At 41.6% G+C, this 21258-nt stretch overlaps 1 protein-coding gene across 1 annotated transcript; it reads left to right on the top strand.

Annotated features, from left to right (window-relative positions):
- Positions 1–504: 504 nt before the first annotated feature.
- Positions 505–19850, top strand: LOC311492433 (SEC14-like protein 2). The gene is made up of 12 exons (XM_084550714.1): positions 505–772; positions 3012–3087; positions 7827–7870; positions 9689–9751; positions 9842–10030; positions 11899–11994; positions 12102–12162; positions 12271–12354; positions 12457–12563; positions 16119–16258; positions 17991–18160; positions 18243–19850. The coding sequence occupies exons 1-12, from the start codon at positions 719–721 to the stop codon at positions 18395–18397; spliced, it is 1239 nt and encodes a 412-aa protein (XP_084406840.1). The 5' UTR covers positions 505–718; the 3' UTR covers positions 18398–19850.
- Positions 19851–21258: the final 1408 nt, after the last annotated feature.

Below are 21258 nucleotides of genomic sequence, written 5' to 3'. Positions count from 1 at the left end.
TCGAATTGACTTGTTTGCTATTTCTTTTTTGGTTAAATATATGTTAATTTATATTTAAAATGATGATAAATAGTTTAATAGTGCAGTGGAGCACTATTTTTTGGGAGAAATAGTGATTACTGTCTCCCTTGCCATTGCCAGTGAGCTGGTTCTCTCAAAAACTATAATGAAAATAATTACAATCTGTGAATTTCAGCTTGCTTTGCTGCTGCTGTTAACAATATGCTTCAGTCTGTGCTCATATAATTATAATAGTTCATTAGAATAAATACAACAGATCATTTACAGACAATTAAACGTGCATTTTACTGTATTATTCGTCGCGTACTGTGCCACATTTATAACGAGGACAAAACTTGGCACCTTAGGCGGGGCTTCCTTTCTCTCCGGTCCGCCCAATCTGGCAGAGAGTAGTCCTCCTGTCATATTTTCCTATCTTTGGCCGAGTCAGCCGCCTGGACTGGATGTGAATCGGACGGTGTGAGAGAGAGAGAGAGTCGTGTTTACATTTTTTTTTTTTTACCCTCTTTCCGTCCCAGGCCGTCTTTCACCGGCAGTCAGCTGACAGCGAGGCTGCACAGGACACTGAATGAGCATCACGGGGAGGCGTCCACGACACAAACACGCCTGTCACGCTTAACTGTCGCGGCGCTGCTTCTCGCTCTGTCCCTCCGTGTGACAATTTGCCTTTGAAGGAGCTGCTGTCTTGACCACAGACATGAGCGGAAGACTGGGAGACCTCAGCCCCAAGCAGGCTGAAGCTCTGGAGCAGGTACGTTTCATAGGAATAAGTCAAGTTAAAAAGGGGGGGTTATATAATAGCGTTAGAAATATGACCAGTGTGGAGCTATTACAACATGTTATTGTATTTAATGTTCGGATGATTATGAAAAACCCTTGTATTTGCTACTATGTGTATTTTTTAACAATTATTTTTCTTTATCCATTGATCCTGCAAATATGTAAAATGCATAAATGCTTCTTATTAGTCCAACCAGGAAGAATAAAAAAAAAATACATAAACATTCAACAGGTTGCAAGCTGCATATGTTTGGTATTTATGCTTGAAATCTAAATTGCATGCAACTCTATAGCCCTCCTAATCCAATAAAATAGACAGATAGATAGATAATGTTATCTCACAGTTATACACAGTACAGTGCACAGTGACATGTATTTTTTTACCTGCAGCCTGTAGTAAAAAAGTAATACAGTAAAATCAAATAATTACACATAGCACACAAGGTAAACAATGTAAGTATAAATGTATAACTGAGAAAAATAAAATAAAATATGTAGCTGTAGCTCGTCTATACATGCATTTACAGTTAAATGTTAAATGTTTATCTTTGATAGCCTTGCAGGGGTGATTTAGTTTTTCGTCCTTTGGTTTAAAGCCGTGCAATTAAACTAAACTAAGAGTTGCAGAGTGATGCACGTTCGGCGAAGAGGCTGCCTGATTCTGTTTTGATTCAAATTAATTTAGCATTGTCGTTTGTGTTGCTTCAGATTTCGTGGAGTTGCAGCTGAGGACTTTTAGAGCCGCTTCAGTTAGTGCAAGTGACTCATTGTGCAAAGTTTTGATTAGACAGAAGAAAAAAAACAAAATATTTACTTCAGAAAGACCTCTTTTCCGTTCTTATTCTGGGCTTGTGATGGCAATTAGGGACATGTCTTCTGTCCATGTCCATGTTTTTTTTGCTTTACAGTTGTGGAGCCGTTACTGGCTGAACCTGGGGGTGTTTCTTCAGATGGACACTTAGCCCTGGGCGAGGGCTGGACGAGATGGCCAAACAACAAAATGTCTATTTGTTTTTGGTGTTAATGGTTTTCTTTATTAAAGATACACGACTTAAAGATATATAGCTAAAGGCATTTAATATTAACACACAATAAAATGCAACTGCTAGGCAATGAGTGAAGAAAGAAGAAAGAATTGTAGGTGTAAGTATCAGTGCAACACCATTTTCTTCTTTAATAAATTGATGAACAGCAGGAAAATAAACAATCAGGCTCTTGTCAGGTCTATTTTATATTTGTGGATTCGTAGCTGGGATGGGAGCAGGCATCAGAATCACAGGTGCTGCAACAGCTGCTTTGTCATGCTGTTAGTTTTAATTTACTCATTTTAACCAGCTTTGCATGGCACAGTAATCTGTTCCGAGTTAGACGTTGCAAAACCAGATCATTCCCATATCACTGGATCGTCATCGGCGGCTGCAGCAGCCGTTGCTCAAGCTTGTTTTCGACAGGCGAAACAAAAAAAACGTGCAAATCTCTGACAACAGAGGGAGCGCTAATTTCGATTTTGCAACTTCTTTTTTCAACATTGCTCAAAAACAAAACCTCGTGTGAGTTGGATACATCACGCGGCCCCACTGTGGATTTCAGGACATCCTATAGCTGCAGCATGAAACGTGACAGCGGTGTGGCAACCGTGTGGTGGAGATGCTTTTCTTATTTCGACATGGCAGCGCCCCTCTGCTGTAGCCTTGCACAGAGCTCTAACCTCAACTCCATCAAGACCTTTGGGATGGAGTGAAACGTTGGCTGAGGCCCAGGCTTTGATGGAGGCTGCTATAGCAACAGAGAAACGATTATTCCCAAATCATTTTTACATTAGAGGGAACTGGATTGCTTTGGTTTAAGTCGAATGATGAATGAAATAATAATGAAAACATCTTGTAGTCTTAACTCTTTTGGCTACAAAGCGTAGTTGAACCCTGACTGTTTTTCTCCACATGGAAAACTTGTTTACGGCCCTGAGACGTCAACATTAAGTAAAATAATTAGTCACCAAGTCACAAGCTCCAGCCGCATCAGGAAAAGCCTGGCTATCTGAAGTTAAAAACACCACTGTGGAAACAGAAATAATTATAAACAGAGAAGTGTTTCATAAGTTTTCTTTTCTTGAGCTTTTCACCTCCAGGCTCGTAACTATAACTAAAGACTGGGTTTAACTTTCCCCTGAAAATCACATGTTTGCTCTTCTCTCCGTTGTTTGGCTGTAGTTTCGGGTGAGGATTCAAGATATTCTTCCTCAACTTCCTCTGCAGCATGACCACTTCCTGTTACGCTGGCTCCGAGGTGAGTTGAAAACGACGCCCAGCTTCGCCCCCTGACTGAAATGTGCACCCTTCTGAAAAATCAGAAATGTGAATTCCTATTCTCGATATTCATGAAATTATTATTACTCTTATTTACCTGTGTGGAAAATGCATCTGCATACTCTGATTCACACAGTACTGTTGGGTACATGTGCGAAAAAGCAGAAGTTGCAGAGTTTTATTACATGAGAGGAGATGACACAACATTCGTTACTCTTTGTTTGCAGGAGTTGAGAAAGAGACTAACGTGCCCGAACTTGGTTCATAAATTAAAACCAAGCCTTAATCTTCTCTGAGACAAAAAAAAAACAAAACTGACTTTCCTTGGGTGAGTCAGTGCACTCGGCGTCTGGAGGAAATGGGAGACACTGATTAAAGCAGGCCTCGTGTGATTAGTTCTGGAGCGGAGGCCTAGCACTCGGTGTATCAGGCTAATCCAGAGCTAATCGCATTAAAGGTGCACTACGGTGACAAAACAGCCCGCCTGCTGCTGCTTGTCCGACGCTCTCCTGCGTTCAGGTTTCTTGGACTTTTCTTGACGGTGAAAGATATTTTCACAGCAAGATTACAGAGTAGCAGTGAAGGTTATTGTCCTCTCAAATGAGGCCTTAATATAGGACCAAGACAGTTATGAAACATCTGCAGAAAATCTGATCTTCACAGCTCCAAACACAGAGTGTAACGGCCTGTTTAGGTGATATATACATATACATATATATATACTCTAAATCTGCATGAATGGGAAGCCATTCAAGTTGTGTGCATGATCTAATTTATTGATTTTACGCAAATAGCCTGCAGCTGCACAAAGACAGCACTAATGATTGACCCTGTAATAATCCGGATCAGACCAGACGGTGGAGTTTTGTTCTTTATACGTACATAAAATCGAGTCATCATCGTGGTGCATCATATTGGACTACATCAAACCTAGGTTTTCCATATATAGCAACCTTTGTTTCACAGTCATGAGTAAATAATGAAGAAGAAAGCAACGTGATACTGTTGGAGACACAGGGCACTGATATGCAGCAGTCTCTTGGTGAATCTAAACCCAGTTGGGGCTGTGCTTGGACGTCATAAATATGGACCAACCCTCTGTGACGTCGTGCATACCGTACATCTAACGTGCATACACTGAAGCTCAGTGTATTGGTTGCAGCCGTGCCAGACTCTTCCTGACTGCCAGCTAATGCAAAAATGGTAAAAGAGGTGCAGTGTCAGTGATGCAGACACCTAGGCAGACAGACTTGTTTAAGTTGGGCATTTTTAAACATAGAGGTCCATGTGGACGGATTCATTTTTGGAGCCAGCATCAAGTGGACGCTCAAGGAACTGCAGTTCTTGCAACTTTGTGTTGGTTTCACTTTTCAGACCCAGAGGTCGATGCTGTCCAAGTCGTTTGTCTGTTCTTCATGGCAGACAGTAAGAATTCACAGAGGGAAAGTACAGTTCAAATGAGTAATGGCTCAGGGCTCATGCCTATATACTGTACGGCAAGTCAAAATACACAGATGAGCCACAACATTAAAACCACTGACAGGAGAAATGAATAACATTGACCATCTTGTGACAAGTCAATGTTCTGCTGGGAAACTTTTGGACCTGGTATTCATTGGTGTGGATGTTACTTAGACATGTAGCACCCACCTAGACCAGACCAGGCACCCCCACCCCATAGCAATGACACTCCTTGATGGCAGCAGCCATCCCCAGCAGGATGCAACACACACAAAAACACTTTTGGAACAACTAAAAAAAACATGAAGAACAGCACAAGGTGTTGACCTGGCCTCCAAATTCACTAGATCCCAAACTGGTCAAGTGTCTGTGGGATGATCCACAGAGGCCCCTCCCCTCAAAAGTCCCCCACTAACAACATCCTGTTACCAGACACCACAGGACACCCTCAGAAGACCCATGTCCATTCTCTGATGAGCAACAACTGTTTTGGAGGCACAAGGGAGACCTACACAATGTTAGGAAGGTGGTCATAATGTAATGCCTGATCGGTGTATGTGCACAATACTTTGTGGATGATTTTATTATTATATTACCATTATTTGAGCCTCCAGAGTAATTAAAGTTATCACATGAACGTTATCCGGTAACCTCTACAAGCTTCATTTCTTTTGTTATGAGCTCCTCTTGTCTTTCAGTTTTTCAGCAGCAAAACAAAAGAATATCCCGAGGTCATAATGTTGTGTCTGATCTGTGTGTCTCCAGTGAAAAAGGTCTATTATTTCCTTCCCTTGTTGTGTCCTTGACTGCACAACAAATTCAGTTAACACCTGCTTGTTCCGTATGATAGAGGTCGCTCTAGCAGCCAGTGGAAACCGTTGGTGTGTTCTCAGATGATGATTCTCAGTACATTTATCTTTAAAGAGCACCAGCCAGGCAAATGACCCCAATTCAGCCTGTTTTTTTTTTAGCTTCCCTTTGAGGCATGAAGGTTTCTGACTAGTCCAGAGGCCTGTCAGGGTGATTACTAAGAAGACAGCAAAGTGTTTGTCCCTGCATGTTTCAGTCAACGTGCCCCAGTGGTGTGACAGACACTGGCACTGATAGTTTAGAAGTTATCAGATAATGAGCTGCATGGAGAGACCTCGTACCAGCCATGAGCTGCATGATAAAACTCTATCAGCGCTTAAGATAACATTATTAATATAACCTTTAACCATGAGTTTCATCAGGGTAAAGATCTCTTTGACGAGAGTGACAGGCCTGAGGCAGGAAGCAGCACAAACTACAGGGTTATAGACAGGATGTTGAGCATACATATGACTATTGAGGTGATAACACAGAGCGAATTACATAAGTGTTCATCGAGTCATCAGTGTCAGGCGTCAAACAGGGGCAATACCAGTCAGTCAAAACACATACAGGCAGATGCTTTAAAGTAATTTAAAATGGCTCTAATTTGGTGAGAACAGCTCCCTACAACCCCAGAGCAGAGGGAGCCACACACTTAAAAGTCCCTTTCTCACAATTCAATACCAGCTTTAGGGACAGACAGCAGTAGTAATACCCGGTTATGCCTCTTTGTCGGATCTACACCCTGCACCACAGCTTAACATAACCCCTGTCAAGACTAAATGCTCGGGCCACACTGTAGGCTTTATCTGCTGCGTGAGTTTAAACCAAGTTTATGTCTTGGGAGAAAAGACTTCCAGGACTTTTTTTGAAGGATGTAGGTAAGATGGAAGCAGACTAAGTAGTAGCCAAATATAAATAAGGATATACTGATCAGGCATAACATTATGACTACCTTCCTAATATTGTGGAGGTCTCCCTTGTGCCTCCAAAACAGTTGTGACGCATCAGAGAATGATCTTGGGTCTTCTGGGGTGTCCTGTGGTGTCTGGGAACAGAATATTGTTAGTGGGGGGCTTTGAGGGGAGGGGCCTCTGTGGATCATCCCACAGATACTTGATCAGTTTGGGATCTAGTGAATTTGGAGGCCAGGTCAACACCTTATACTGTTCTTCATGTTTTTTTAGTTGTTCCTAAAGTGTTTTGTGCGTGTGTGTGTCTGTGTCAGGCTGCATCTTGCAGGGGATCAAGGAGTGTCATTGCTATGGGGTGGGGGTGTCTGGTCTGGTCTAGGTTGGTGCTACATGTCTAAGTAACATCCACATGAATGAATGCCAGGTCCAAAAGTTTCCCAGCAGAACACTGAATTGTCACAAGATGGTCGATGTTATTCACTTCTCCTGTCAGTGGTTTTAATCTTGTGGCTAATCAGTGTATACCAACTGTTATGAATGTCAGTGGACAATACAGACCATCCAGTGAGTCAGGGCTTTAACATGTCTTCTCGGTGGACAGCATCCAGCTCTGTGAGGATGCGTGCATGAATATAATGTCTCCATCGTCCGCCCGTCAGACACTAATTACCGACCCAAATAACAAACGGCCATCTTGCTTTGTGCTTTTGTAAGTCTGACTCACTCCGAGCCATTCAGGTCCTGGTTAATGTGCCAAAATGGAGCATTAGCCCACAGTGTAATCCACTGCTGGAGCTGGTTGTAAGTCTCACCTCACAGCACCAACACTGTTGTTCTTTTCCCCCCAGACCGTCAGCTGCCGGGCTAATCACCTTAGTAGGAGTATTAGGCTGCGCACAGTTTGTCCACACTGTTCTGCATAAGTCATACTGACACTGTGGCGTTAATGCTGACCAGGTTAGAGAAGATGTCTTTTGGGTTATTGATTAAAGTTTTACAATTTAAGAGAATTCATTTCTGGTATTTTTGCACTTTCTTACACATTGTCCCTGTGTCCTTTGTAGAAGAAACTTTTATACACAATTGTAAAGGCTACATTTTAATAATCAACTGGTTGTTGTACATTTTATTTATTGCTGTTGTTATTTCAAGGGTTTGAGCAAGTCCCTGTGTTAAGAAGATTAAGGTATACAGTCAGGAACTGCTCATGTAAAACTTCCTACACCACTAGGCTGACCTGTTTTACAGATGCACTGTTATCACATAAAGCATTTTTAATTTTACATTTCACATTACTCATTGTAAATATAGTGCCCTCATGTCTTAGGAAAGGTAATGCAACACACTTTATTCTCTTTTTTTTGCCCATTGTGTTGCACATTTGATCTCTTTCCTCCTCTTTTTAAAGACTTTGCAACTCGTTTTATAAAATGCTTATTCTCCCTCTGCCTGTATTAATCGAGCCCTTGTTGCTGTCTTTACTCTTTTACAGCCAGAAACTTCAACGTCCAGAAGTCCGAGGCCATGCTGCGAAAGGTAACAGACCTGTACTATCATATTCATAGGATGGAACATTTTTCCTGTCGAGCCTGCACGTGTTGCTCTCCTGTCAATGTGCAACCACAGCGGCTTCTCTTTCAGTCACTGTAGGAGTGCACTTAGCTCAGGCGCAACCTGTGCAGCCCATCAGCACAGGAGTGGCCGCAGATTAGAGAGGCAATGGTCCGCTGTGGGCAAACTGAGTCATCGGAGCGGCCTGAGGAGATAAGATATAGACAAAAGGGATTAAAGAAGTACTTAGAGAGACAGAGTGAGATTTGCAGTTACCTGGCTTAAAGCTGAGAGTTGTCCACTAGAGGGCACAGGAACTGAATCAGACCTGCGGCTCTGACATATTAAGTCGAAATAAACTGATCAGCCACAACATTATGACCCCTGACAGGAGAAGTAAGTAACATTGACCATCTTGTAACAATACAATGTTCTGCTGGGAACCTTTTGGACCTGACGTTCATTCATGTGGATGTTACTTAGACATGTAGCACCCACCTAGACCAGACCAGGCACCCCCACCCCATAGCAATGACACTCCTTGATGGCAGCAGCCATCCCCAGCAGGATGCAGCCTGACACAGGCACACGCAAAAAAACGCTTTAGGAACAACTAAAAAATACATGAAGAACAGCACAAGGTGTTGACCTGGCCTCCAAATTCACTAGATCTCAAACTGATCAAGTATCTGTGGGATGATCCACAGAGGCCCCTCCCCTCAAAGACCCCCCACTAACATCATCCTGTTGCCAGACATCACAGGACACCCTCAGAAGGCCCATGTCCATTCTCTGATGAGTCACAACTGTTTTGGAGGCACAAGGGAGACCTACACAATATTAGGAAGGTGGTCATAATGTTTTGCTTGATTGGTATATTTGCTAATTTACACATCTAGGAAACATTCATAATAATTTAGATGGATTTTTATGTGCACTTAAATTCAGTATTCACTTTCTTTTTACATTTGTTGCATAAGAAAAAAATAATATATATAGATTTTCTGAAGCTGTACCGACGTATTAAAAAAAATAATATTTAAAATACAGAATACACTTGTATAATTTCCTACTACTGCAAATAACGACTTCGTGTTAGAAGCTAACATTAGCAGTGGCTAGTAGCAACGCTTTGTCAGTAACGTAGTTGCTCTTCTAAATAAGCCTGAGGCTAATGGGTGGTCAGCTGTTGGTTCAGCACCTCTGAGCATTTTGCAGTAGAGATTAAAAGACTGAGGTAATGTTTACAGAGCGTCGACTCTAGAGCGTTTTGAGTCTAACAGTGTAGATGTATTGGAGAAATATTTAGTAGATTCCTGTCAGGTGCTCATACCATGCTCTCTCTACCCTTAAACTTAAACTTAAGCTTGTTTAAAAGTCTTCTTTACTTCAGTCACCTTCAGTTTGTTGTCTGCAGACCACCAGTCTATTTCTGCAAGCTCATCATTCATCATGGCTAGAAATTAAACCTACAAATGTGGAATTACTGACACAGTCAAATATATGCTGTATTTATTTTTTTCCAGTTGTAGATACAGGAAACAATTGCGGGCTTTAAATGATCACTTTCTTTATAAGTCCGTTGACCAGGACGAACAGGTTTTGACATCTCAAATTTATGTGTTCATGGTGGTGATCATGTGTTGGCATGTGTACACTGCAGTCTGATCCCACGCATGCTTACGGGTGAGGTTTTGACATCACACCTAATGTTTAAAACTCCCTAAGCCACTTAAATCACCACACTGTGCAGTCAGTCTATCGCTACCTCTAAGTGTAACTTGCATTCATCTTTTCTTGCAGCATTTGGAGTTCAGGAAACAGATGAAAGTAGACGTGATAACAACTGAGTGGCGTCCACCGGAGGTAAAACCCTACAAACAAAAAATAAATGCATCATGAATCATCTTCTTGAATTACCCGTGGACTGACGTTTAAAATGTCTCCCGTCTGCAGGTGATAGAGAAGTATCTGTCCGGAGGAATGTGTGGGTACGACCGCGAGGGCAGTCCCATCTGGTACGACGTCATTGGACCTGTGGATCCCAAAGGCCTCTTCCTGTCAGCCTCCAAGCAGGACTTCATCAAGTCCAAGATCAGAGACTGTGAGATGCTGCAGAAGGAATGCAGCCGCCAGTCAGAGAGAGTAAGAGCAGCATACGTAAAGCCGATGATAGGACAGAGATCGATTGGTCCTGTGTCCTGGTCAGAGGTGCAGTGGTGTCTGTGGACGTGGATGTCTACCTCAAAGCTGAGGCCTTTCTGTGTGGAGTTTGCATGTTTTCTCTAGGTACTCCAGCTTCCTCCCACCATCCAAAGACATGCTTGTTAGGTTCATTGGTGACTCTAAATGGGCCGTAATTTGAGTGTGAATACCCGCGACCCTCCAGAGGACAAGTGGCTACAGAAAATGAATGAATGAATAAACCTTTAAGCCTTATGCTTAGGATGCTGCACTAAACTCCAAATTAGTTCCATTTCTATGCTGACGATACTCTTATTTATTGCTCAGCACCAACCCCTGCAAAAGCTGTTGCTTCAGTACTCTTCAGTATGCATTGATAGAGTACAAGGACAGCTTTGTCATCTGCAACTTGTACTCAAGTTATCCTTTAAGGCACATGTCTGATATGTCGGCAGAAAAGCTGAAGACTTTCATTAGGATTTTATTACAGTAACAAGTCTTCATGGTTCTTTTTGTGTAAAATGGAAACTGGTGGAGTCTACCTTTTTACCTATGATGGATTATGGTGATGCACATGAATGCCTCTGCTCACTGTCTTCATAAACTGGATAGTGTGCATCACAGGGCTGTGGATCTCTTTCTCACCAGTGTGTCCTATATTCAAACATGAACCGACACGCTTTAAGTACACGCCTGCTAAGTCATTGGTATGTTTGTATTTACAAGTCCATTCTTGGCTCCTTTACTCCTACACGTTTATCTTCTCTTTTGAACTTGGAAATGTTTAGAACACATTCTCCGGTTCAAGGACTGAACTGGCAAAGACAGCTTTTAGGTTTTCTGATCCTACTGTCTAACCTCAAACTTCAAAACTTAGTATCCCAGAACGGGTTGAGTGTTGAGTTTGTCTGTGTGAAAATGTTTTAAATTAGCGTTTATTTGTTGTGTAACTCTGTGAGTTTTTTATGTAAGGATTTCATGTTAATTCTTGTTAAAACTGGGTTGCTGCCACTCTTGGCCGGGTCTCCCTCGTAAAAGAGATCTTTAACTACATCTGTGCATTCCAAAAAACCAAAAAAAAATTGGCATCAAAAGCCTAACAAAAGGTGGAGACATTCATTTAAGAGGTTACTAAGCGATGAGAGGGGAAGAATTGATTATCTCAAATAAAACAAGCCTTTTTTTTATAGTTCAACTGAACAATCTGAGGAAGTAACACCACTCTAATCCCCTGCCCACTACTATTTAACTCACAATCAGCCTGGATTGACTGACGTGCTTGGTGCCTTCCTTTTATCCAATGTGGTTATTCATTCGTTCATTTTCTGTAACCGCTTGTCCTGTGAAGGGTTGGATACTATCCCAGCTGTCACTGGGTAAGAGGCGGGGTCCACCCTGGACAGGTCTCCAGTCTATCTCAGGGCTAACACAGAGAGACTGACAACCATTCACACTCAAACCTACGGCCAATTTAGAATCACCGATGAACCTAACCAGCATGTCTTTGGACGGTGGGAGGAAGCTGGAGTTCCCATAGAGAACCCACGCAGACACAGGGAGAACATGCAAAAAACTGGTGAAAGTGGCCAAATGTAAATCTTAAGGCTTCAAAAAACCACAAACCAATGGGTGATGTTGCCGAGGCTACAACAGTCTTAATCCCTTGTGTGACAGTCAGTATTTCTGGAGTAATTTCAGGGGTCGGCCTCTTTTTCAGTTTCTGGGAGGAGTCAAGAATGAACCTGCAGCTCACATTTACTTTTATGTTTTGTAATATATTTCTAGATTAAACCTTCCTGTCTTTTTGTTCCTGTTTTTTTTTTATCCAGTTGGGGAAGAATGTGGAGTCCATCACTATGATCTACGACGTTGAGGGTCTAGGTCTGAAACACTTGTGGAAGCCTGCTATAGAAACCTACGGCGAAGTATGCAGATACATATACACACATATATAAATATATATAAACTGTAGTGTAGACACAGACGTCACAAAAAATAAGCATGCTAAAAGGTTTGGTTTCTGTCGTACCAGATCCTCCAGATGTTTGAAGACAACTACCCGGAAGGTCTGAAGAGGCTGTTTGTTATTAAAGGTAAATTTGACCTACAAACTAAGAGAACTGATTCCACCTCAGTCCTTGTTTTGAGCTTCTGAAGTTCTATGGTCATGATCAGTGATTTTTATTTTGTTCCTCCTGCAGCCCCCAAACTCTTTCCCGTGGCCTTCAACCTCGTAAAGCCCTTTCTGAGTGAAATCACACGACAGAAGATCTACATCCTTGGGGGTGGGTAGACTCTGTACATCGCTGCGTTGTAAATATGTCATCCCAAAAAAAAATAAAACGTGTTCAAATGAACTGAAATAAGTTGTTTCTCCATTTGAACAGCTAACTGGCAGGAGGTTTTACTGAAGCACATTGATGCAGAGGAGCTGCCGGTGGTTTATGGCGGTAAACTGACGGATCCCGATGGAGACCCTTGCTGTCGGTCCAGGGTGAGTCAGTGACGTAGAATCCTGCTTTTCTTGGTCCGAACGATAGCTGAAAGGTTGGAGGAGACGAGTATCTAATGACAGATATCCAGTCAGTTTGGGCTCACTCATCCACTTCATGAGGATGAATCACCTAAAGATATGTTAAATACCGCCTTAAATGAACAGTAACCTGCATCTAGATGTTGAATAATACATTAAATCTTGTTTAAGAACTAACTGATCCATTTTCATTCAGCATGCATAAATAAACATCACAACCAATCAATGAACTGATCCTACTTAGCAAGTATTTCCTTTGCATTTAAAGCAGGATGTAGCTTGTTTATGTGCCGTATAAAATATATCAGTGCATACATTGCAGCATTGCATGTTCCTTTATTGCAAAAATAAATAAATAATGGATCTGTAAATGTAGATGTAGATGAATTTATAGTCATGTGCAGAGCATGGAAACATGTTTCCCTGTACGAAGAAATTCCTCTTTGTCGTCCAAACAAATGCCGAAGAGTATAATATCTTAAAAGCAGAATATAAAATAGATGTAAATATAATACAAAATATAGAATAAGTTGTGCAAATATACAAGGAGTGACACTATATGTGCATGAGGACAAGTTATCTATGCATTACTTAGGTCAGTCTTTCCAAAACTCATGTGCCTTAAAAGCACTCGACTGTTTGGTCAAATCTCTGCAAAGTGGGTGTTTCAGTAAATTCAGCCATGAAAGAGTGCAAATATACTTCTGTTAAAGTTTAAAAGTAAAGCTTTGTCAAGGTTTCAGAACCTTTCTACTAATGCGTGCACATCAGGCTGTCCTTAGTGACAAGACTCAGAGTCTGGTGATGTGTTGCAGAGACACTTTGGATAGAGAGCTGCGAGCCAAAGCATTTTTTCTGCGTCAGTTTTGAATTTACGGCGTACCATTAATGTCACAGACGACCGTTGTCATTGGATACCAGTCTCATTCCAACTGTCAGCACCCCTGTAGAGAGTTTTAAATGATCTCAGTGCTGAAATAGTCCACAGCGCGCTTGCTTTTTTCAAAATATCTGATTTCCGACGTTTGTTTAGCGGCTGCTCAGTAGTTTTTTTTTTTTTTTTTCGCTGATTTGCATCCCGCGCTTGTGTAGTGTTTGGCAGCTTCACAGCTTTGCTTTGTCAAAAAAGTCTGGCCTTGAATTTGACTTGCAAACTATGTTTTATGTGAGTTCCTGTGCCACCAGTTTTTCCTGTCATGGCCGAGCAAAATAAAAAAATAAAATAATAATAATAATTTTCCTAAACAGAGGATGAAGTCATGTCTCATCCAGGCTGCAAAAAGGCCAATCTAAAAGTACAGTGGCTGGTACTGGCGACTCTGTGACGGATCCTGTTACACACGAATGAGATCATTTAAGCAGGTTAATGGCAAATGCATGGAGGATTCTGGTCTGGCTGTCTGTGGCAGGGTGAATCAATGCAGCTGCACACAGGATCAACAGTTTACCTCTTTGGGAAATTACAAGTGAGAAACAAATGATGAAAAATACTCCTCCCCCCTCATCTCAGTGCTCTCTCACCTCGCTGCGCAGAGTTGGCATAAGGCTTGAACGCAGCACACCTCCCGTCAGAGCTGAGGTAGCGTTAGGCAAATAGCTAAAAAAACACAAGCAGCTTCTGTAGTCCCGCATCAGTAGACGATGCTCTCGATAAGAAAACTGACTCATGTTTGTCGCTGTTTCTGTAGATAAAAAATTGGGCCCAGGACTTATGAGGAACAGGAGGAGAGAAATTCAAGATTCAAGGAATTGAGATGCTGAGCCTCGAAGTGTTTTCTTTTCTTTAATTTTTGTTTTTTTAACTACATCTCTAGTTAGCTACCTGTGTGTCCTTGACATCGTACTGTATTATTTTAATTGGGGTCTAGGAACTGTTCTTATTGATCTGACTGCTACGAACAAACCAGTGCTGTCCAGTGTGTGGTTTTGTTTTATTCTGCTAAATGCATGTCTTGTTCTTGTTTGCACAAGACGTGCACTTGACAGAAAGGTTCAGGAAGAAAAGAGGCTGTTTGACGTCAGATTTGGGTGCACTTTTAATATAAGACAAGATAATCCTTTATTTATCCCATAGCGGGGAAATCAGGCTTTGACATACCTGCTTGTAGCTTTAATTATAGCTTAATGCATCAAAACACCTTTCAAATGACAGGATTACTAAGTGCTTTAACAATAAAACATCTCTGGAACAAGATGAAACTAAAATAATCTAGGATAGTACAGGCGGAAGGCAACAAAAAATGGACAAATCAGACATTAGAAGTCATCGTTGGCTTAATGCGAGCAGCCGTTTTTCATTAGGAGTCACTTCCTGCGTTTAGATTCAAGTTCAGAAAACTTTTTTTATCCCCGGGGGGCAATTTAAGGCACATGTGAGCAGCTTGGCGTGCAAGAACATGGACTATTATTCCTATTCCGCTAATAATGGTTCAGAATAATAACTAAATTATGATAAAAAAAATCTGATTTCAAATCTGATCGCAAGTGTAAATGTAAACCTTCAATTCAACAGGAATATATTAGCGCCTAATAACCATGCCTCTGGCCCGGAGTAAAGACGTTCCTTCTGCAGATGTTGACGTCATGCCGGCTAAACATCAGGCGATGCAACAAGAAAAACAGATTTGATGCAGAACCACATTGCACTTGTCAAAAAAACACCTGTCTTATCAGGTTATTTTATTTAGCATTCATATAAACTAACTAAAATAAGAAGGATTTCAGTCGGGTTAAAGAAATATTAAGCATAGCCAGCGTCACAGGAGGATCTTGCAAATTTGCAGAAGCTTGTATAATTTTGTCGTTTGTCAAGAAATGTTGGGCCTTACACATCTTGTTGAGTGTTCCCTCCCTCTTTCAGTTCAGTTCTGCACAGTTTATGTAAAGGAGGAAATGTTTTGAACGTTTTGCTCACTGATTGTTGTTTTGTTGTTTTATTCTTTCAGCTTCTGCCTTTATTTTCTGTATCATTTATTTTTTTTTGTCTTTGGTAATTTCCACAAAACAGTTCAATTTAAAAAGATTTTCTGACTTCTTCTATAAAACAGCCCTGACTACCACCACGCTTTAAACCTCCTGAACTTTCACTTTAACCATTAGATAGATGTCCTGTTGTTCTACCTACTAGTATATAGTAAGCTCTGTCCTTTCATACTGTATCACCTGCTGGACTCACTGGTGGCGTTAGATTGTCCTCCCCACTCAGGAAATCCCAGCCCTCTGTTGGTTTGATTCTGCATTGCACCGCACTGGGAAATGTGGTCACCATTTCTGGGAAACTTTAATTGGTTTGATTTTATGTGAATAAACAGGAAAGAGAGAATACTTTGCTGTTTTTGTGACCAGTTTCTTTAAAAAAGAAAAGAAAGAAAAAACAAAGAGTTTATAGATTTTTATTGGCACAGTAAGTGAAGCTTTTCTCTTTCCCCCACTCCATTTGCTCTACCCTTTCAAGTACATTTTAAATACAACCATCTGACGCCTGTTTTGTAACTGTTTGTTCGTTCTCCACTGTAGATAAACCACGTCGGACCGGTTCCGCCCTCCTACTACGTGCGGGACCATGTTAAGGTGGATTATGAGCAGTGTACGACGGTCAGTCGAGGCTCTTCTCTGCAGCTGGACTATGAAATCTTGTTCCCGGGCTGCGTGCTCAGGTCAGTAAATTGAAGTATACTATTCCAAATACTGCTCAAATGAGTACCTCTCACCATTTTTCTTGAATTTCTTGAGTTGCATCCTCAATGGTAGCAACATAAAGACAACATTCAGATGGCTTTGTCTCACTCGTCAGAGGTTTGTTCATATAAATCAACCTGCAGCCGTTGCAAAATTGCCATTGCTTGACTAAATAGCGCCGTGATGGGGGGAAAACCTGGCATCAGAACAAAGAAAAGGAGATCAGATTGTCATTGTAAAGAAAGAGAGGCATTCTCAAGGTTTCTACATAAAGGGGCAGTAACACGAAGCTGTAAAACACACCCTATCTCTCACACACTGGGTGATTGAGAAGCAGCTTCGTCACAGATACAGAACAGAGTCTCAGAGGAGAAGTAGTATCTCTAAAGCACTTCTCAGAAGGGGAACAAGGACATGTTGCACCCTCTGGTTTGTATTTTTGTGGATAGGGGTTTAATTCTGCATCATACACTGTATGCATAAGCTTGCATAATTTACATGGTAGTGGCTGGAGGATAAAAAAAATGCCTGTAAAAGAAAACAAACTGATATTATAATTGAAGATAGTGAGGGTTAAAATGACACGTATAAAAGAAATATGCTTTATATTGTGTGTGTGAATCCCAGGAGCTGCTTAACACAACTCAAAACAGCAAATTTTTAATAACTAACTAATTAAAAACAGCTAACATAAACCTACTGCTGCGCTTTTGTGTTTTATTGCAGATGAAACAGCTGTAGCAGGGATGATGATGAGAGTAACAACATTTAGTCACGAGTTCACAGACACACCGGCTCAGACCATGTTGGTGCTGCACAAAAACATAACTTGCTAAACAATGCTAACGACTAGCTTTAGCATTGTGAACTAGTCAGGCTTTTATCAGAACACGAGTCTGGTTAATGTGGCAGGTTTCAACGAGATAGTCCTCCGACCAATCGGAGACATGTTGTTGTGAACAAATTCAACTCCACGGCGCTCAGATGACGTGTACGACTACTGTTACTGTCTTCTGTCCCCCACCACCACATAAAGCCCTACCCTAACAGCTTCATTGGCTCTGTAGATCTTTGCCAGAGCATAATCAGTTCAAAAACAGAGCAACCCCGACCAACTTTGTGGTTTGTGTACAGGAGAGTTGGTCTGGCTAGCTGTGAATAAGATAACATTAGCCCAATTGCACATCAATTACAGTAGACACACATTGTACATATGTGGTAATATTTATTGAAAATCATGTCCAAAAGGAAGCAAGGAGAGTTACCTGTCCAGCGTCCAGCGGAGATGTGTTGAGGTGTACCTAGAAGAGAAGCCATGTTCTTGGAAAAGCTGCTATTCTTGTCTCATACTCCCTTTAATTTTAATTTGCTTCTCCGTCTTCTGTTCACTCGTTGTTGCCATTTAAGCGGTTGGTTTCAAATGTACCTAGAAAGGGGTAGAGGTAAATTAGGGCTCCTTTTATGATGTTGCAAAACGTTTTCATATGAAAAAGCCTTATTCTATACCCATATTAACTTTATCATAATATAAAGTGATTTATAAAGTTTCATTAAAGGGATTTCAAGCTCTCTAGTGTTATCTCTGTCAGTACAATTAAATCACAATAAAAAGAGAATGGCATTGACAAGATACCTTATATACTCTTGTATTTTGTCCCTTTGTTTTATGCTTTTCATATATTTAAAGAATATAATTTTCTTTCCTGTCAGGTGGCAGTTTGCCAGCGAGGGGGCAGATATCGGTTTTGGGGTGTTTCTGAAGGCGAAAAAAGGCGAATGGAAGAAGGCGGGTCAGATGGAGGAAGTGTTGCCCAGCCAGCGATACAACTCCCACTTAGTGCCCGAAGACGGAACGCTGACCTGCGAGCGTCCCGGAGTCTGTGAGTCGCCCGTTCAGTTGCTCATCTGTTATTCCTGCAATCCTGAATCCAATGCATTAAATATTCTGTGCGCCCTCCACAGACGTGCTGCGATTTGACAACACCTACAGCATCTTCCAGGCCAAACGAGTCAGTTTCTCCGTCGAGGTCCTGCTCCCCGACCAGTTGCAGTCCTCGCAGCAGACCAACGGGCAGTCCAGCAACAAAGCGCAAGCGGAAAGCAGCAGCCAGTTATAACCAAAAGGACTTCAGTGTTGTCAGACCGGTCATGTTTAGCTGCCACTAGTAAGCACAGCCTGACATACTTGATAAGAACCATAAGCATGCTGCCATTACATGTGAAGTGTTGTCTCTGAATGTGTGACCTTTTAATCGTCTCTGATGGCTTTAGTTTTGTGAACAAACACACGTCCTCCATCTCAAGTGATAATAAAAAAAAAATGCAGATGGTTCTTTCACGACAATCAGACTGATTCAGATTCAGAAAACTTAAGGCACCAGTGAGCAGCAGTAAGTACAAGACACTTTTAAGGAACAAAAAAAAAAACAGAACAATACAAAGTATGTACAAATAACTACGCCATCAGTGTTTAACCATCCAAACTGTCCATGGAGGGTGCAAACATGACATGACAACAGGATCTTAATTACATGTGGAAGCTTATGGAATAATTTGAGGATCGTCCTCGTGAATTATTCACCAGCTGTGAGTCAGATAACTTGAAAGCAGGTACTCTCTGTTTCTCTCTCTGTTCACATCAACGCTAAACATTCACATTTTCAGATGACATTCCTTTAAATATTTATTTTCTGAATGATTCCCAGTAAATGACGGGTTGAGACGATATTTAATCATTAATAGTTCTATTTTAGAGATATTTAAGCTTTTGTCAATAGTCATAATAATAATAATAACAATGCCTTGTTTTTGACAAGGAGCAAGAGAAGATGTTTTTGACCATTACTGAATGTAGATGTGTGGGTTATAGTCGGGATGGAGGGGGGGGTTTCACAAACAACCCTATATAATTTTACTGAAACTGTTGTTCTCGCTGTACGGACTGTCCAAACTGATTGTTTGTGATCTTTTCCCAACAATGAAGGTTTTGCCAATTTACAGTTGCAAAGAAATAAAATGCAATTTTAAAATGTCTTAAAATGTCTACCGAATGTTTTTAATTGACTACTAGACTGCAAAACGTCCCTGAGAAGTATAATATGTGTGCACTGATATAAACAAACCTTTAAAAATCTTGTATTTATTTAGGGTTAGGGTTAGGGTTAGCATTAATCTGTTTCTGTCTCCCTGGTGCATGACAAAAATGTCAGCAAATGGAGCATTTCGCTCTCCTTCGGCTCCAGCTGGACCTGATGAGTGATTTGAGTTTGCTGGTGACCACGGTCACTGCCGTGTGTCATTTGAGCATGAGAGGGAGCTCTCTGACTGCTGCAGAGGAGTCACAAGAATCAGTCGAGGGCTAGTTCAGCATCCCCCAAAGCATCACAGGCCTCCAATCTGCAGGCTTACTAGTGTATGGTGATTGGTTGTAAAAAATTCTGGGAATATGCATAACCGAATCAAACCATCAACTAATGTGAAAAGGACATAAGAGCTGCATTATTTCAGGTTTATGCTTATATGTGGTGTATGTGTGCTTGGATTACTAGAGGAATAACTCCAGTAAAACTCTTATAATCAGTATGCACACAGAACCGATCCACTGCAGATGCCATTTCATGCATTGTTCATCTGGTCCTCACCCACCTGGAAAGCAGGAACTATTATGTCAAAGTGCTCTCCCTGAATTTTAGCTCCGCTTTGAACACAGTCATACCTCAAAGGGTAACACAGAAACTGCAGACACTTGGCCTGAGTCCATCGTTATGTGGGCGCCTTTCAAACACTCAAGGTCACCTTACATAAAACATCATAAGAATAAAACATACAGTGCAATAGCACAAAAGCAGATTAAAGTACATAACAGTGAGAGATGGAGTGAGCTATTTTAAAAATATGTGTTTTGAGTCTGGATTTGAAATGTGTCAGAGAGTTTATGTTTTCCAAAGGTGTGGAGCTGAGCGACTGCAATAAGATGGGTGGCTGAGGAGTACGAGAGGGTGAGTAGTTGGAGAAGTTCAGATAGATACGATGGAGCGTGGTTGTGAAGGGCCTTGAAGGTAAGTAGCAGGATCTTGTATCCAGTGCGGGATTTTATTGGAAGTCAGTGGGAGGAGGGAGGAGGGCGTTGATACGGGCTGCAGTGTTTTGGACCAGCTGAAGCTTGTGGAGACCACTTGGACTGTCACGATCCACGACACCGCTTCCTCTCCCATCATCCTCAACACTGGCCCCTGCTGCACACGCTGCTCGTTCACAACTGCTCAGCCACATTCCCGTGCATTCACGTCGTCAAGTTTGCGGATGCCACAGCAACAGATACAGACTTGATGTAGCACGAGTGGAGCCTTGGTGCAGAGCCAGCAACCTCTGCATCAACGTGAAGTTCTGTTGACTGGACTCCTACTCTAAACATCCTCTACTTCTCTAAATATCTAGGACTGCACATCAACAATGACCTCAGCTGACACAACAACTCCACCAGTTAAGTAAAGAAGGCCCATCAAAGGCTGTACTTCCTGAGGAGTCTGGCCTGGGTACTGCAGTCCTCAAATCCTTCTGGAGAGCATCAATACATCGTGTATCACGAGCAAGAATTCGGCCCATCTAATTAAGTTCATTTTGCAAGGTTGTTCTCCCTTTTGTCTTCAGGACAGCTTTAATTCTTCACGGCATTAAAGTCAACGATGTGGAAACACATTCTGTTCCTGCAGCCGATCTTTTTCACGTTGGCTGTTTTGTGCCGACGCTCTTCTGCACTGCACGCCTCGTTATTTGAGTTACAAATTGAGGGCAGGAAATGGGATGAGTGAGTGGCTGGCAGATGTATAGTAGTCATAAAGTGCAGTGAATCATAAACTGCCTCTGATGCAGAGATTCAAATTGTCTTTTTGTAACAGAGATACAAAGCCCAGGCTTGATTCATAAATATTTTATGTACAAAATATCGTTAAGTACAAGTATAATCAACATATGTCAC

The sequence above is a fragment of the Chelon labrosus genome (assembly GCF_963514085.1).
Source record: "Chelon labrosus genome assembly, chromosome: 9".
Taxonomy (NCBI): Eukaryota; Metazoa; Chordata; class Actinopteri; order Mugiliformes; family Mugilidae; genus Chelon; species Chelon labrosus.
This window is presented reverse-complemented; position numbering and strand designations above follow the sequence as displayed.

What these genes read in the sequence shown, in the direction of transcription:
- LOC311492433 (XM_084550714.1), top strand. Translation starts at nt 719, where the DNA reads ATGAGCGGAAGACTGGGAGACCTCAGCCCCAAGCAGGCTGAAGCTCTG. An exon ending in CCGAGGCCATGCTGCGAAAG is followed by an intron (nt 7,871 to 9,688) that starts GTAACAGACCTG and finishes CTTTTCTTGCAG; the next exon opens with CATTTGGAGTTCAGGAAACA. An exon ending in CTATAGAAACCTACGGCGAA is followed by an intron (nt 11,995 to 12,101) that starts GTATGCAGATAC and finishes CTGTCGTACCAG; the next exon opens with ATCCTCCAGATGTTTGAAGA.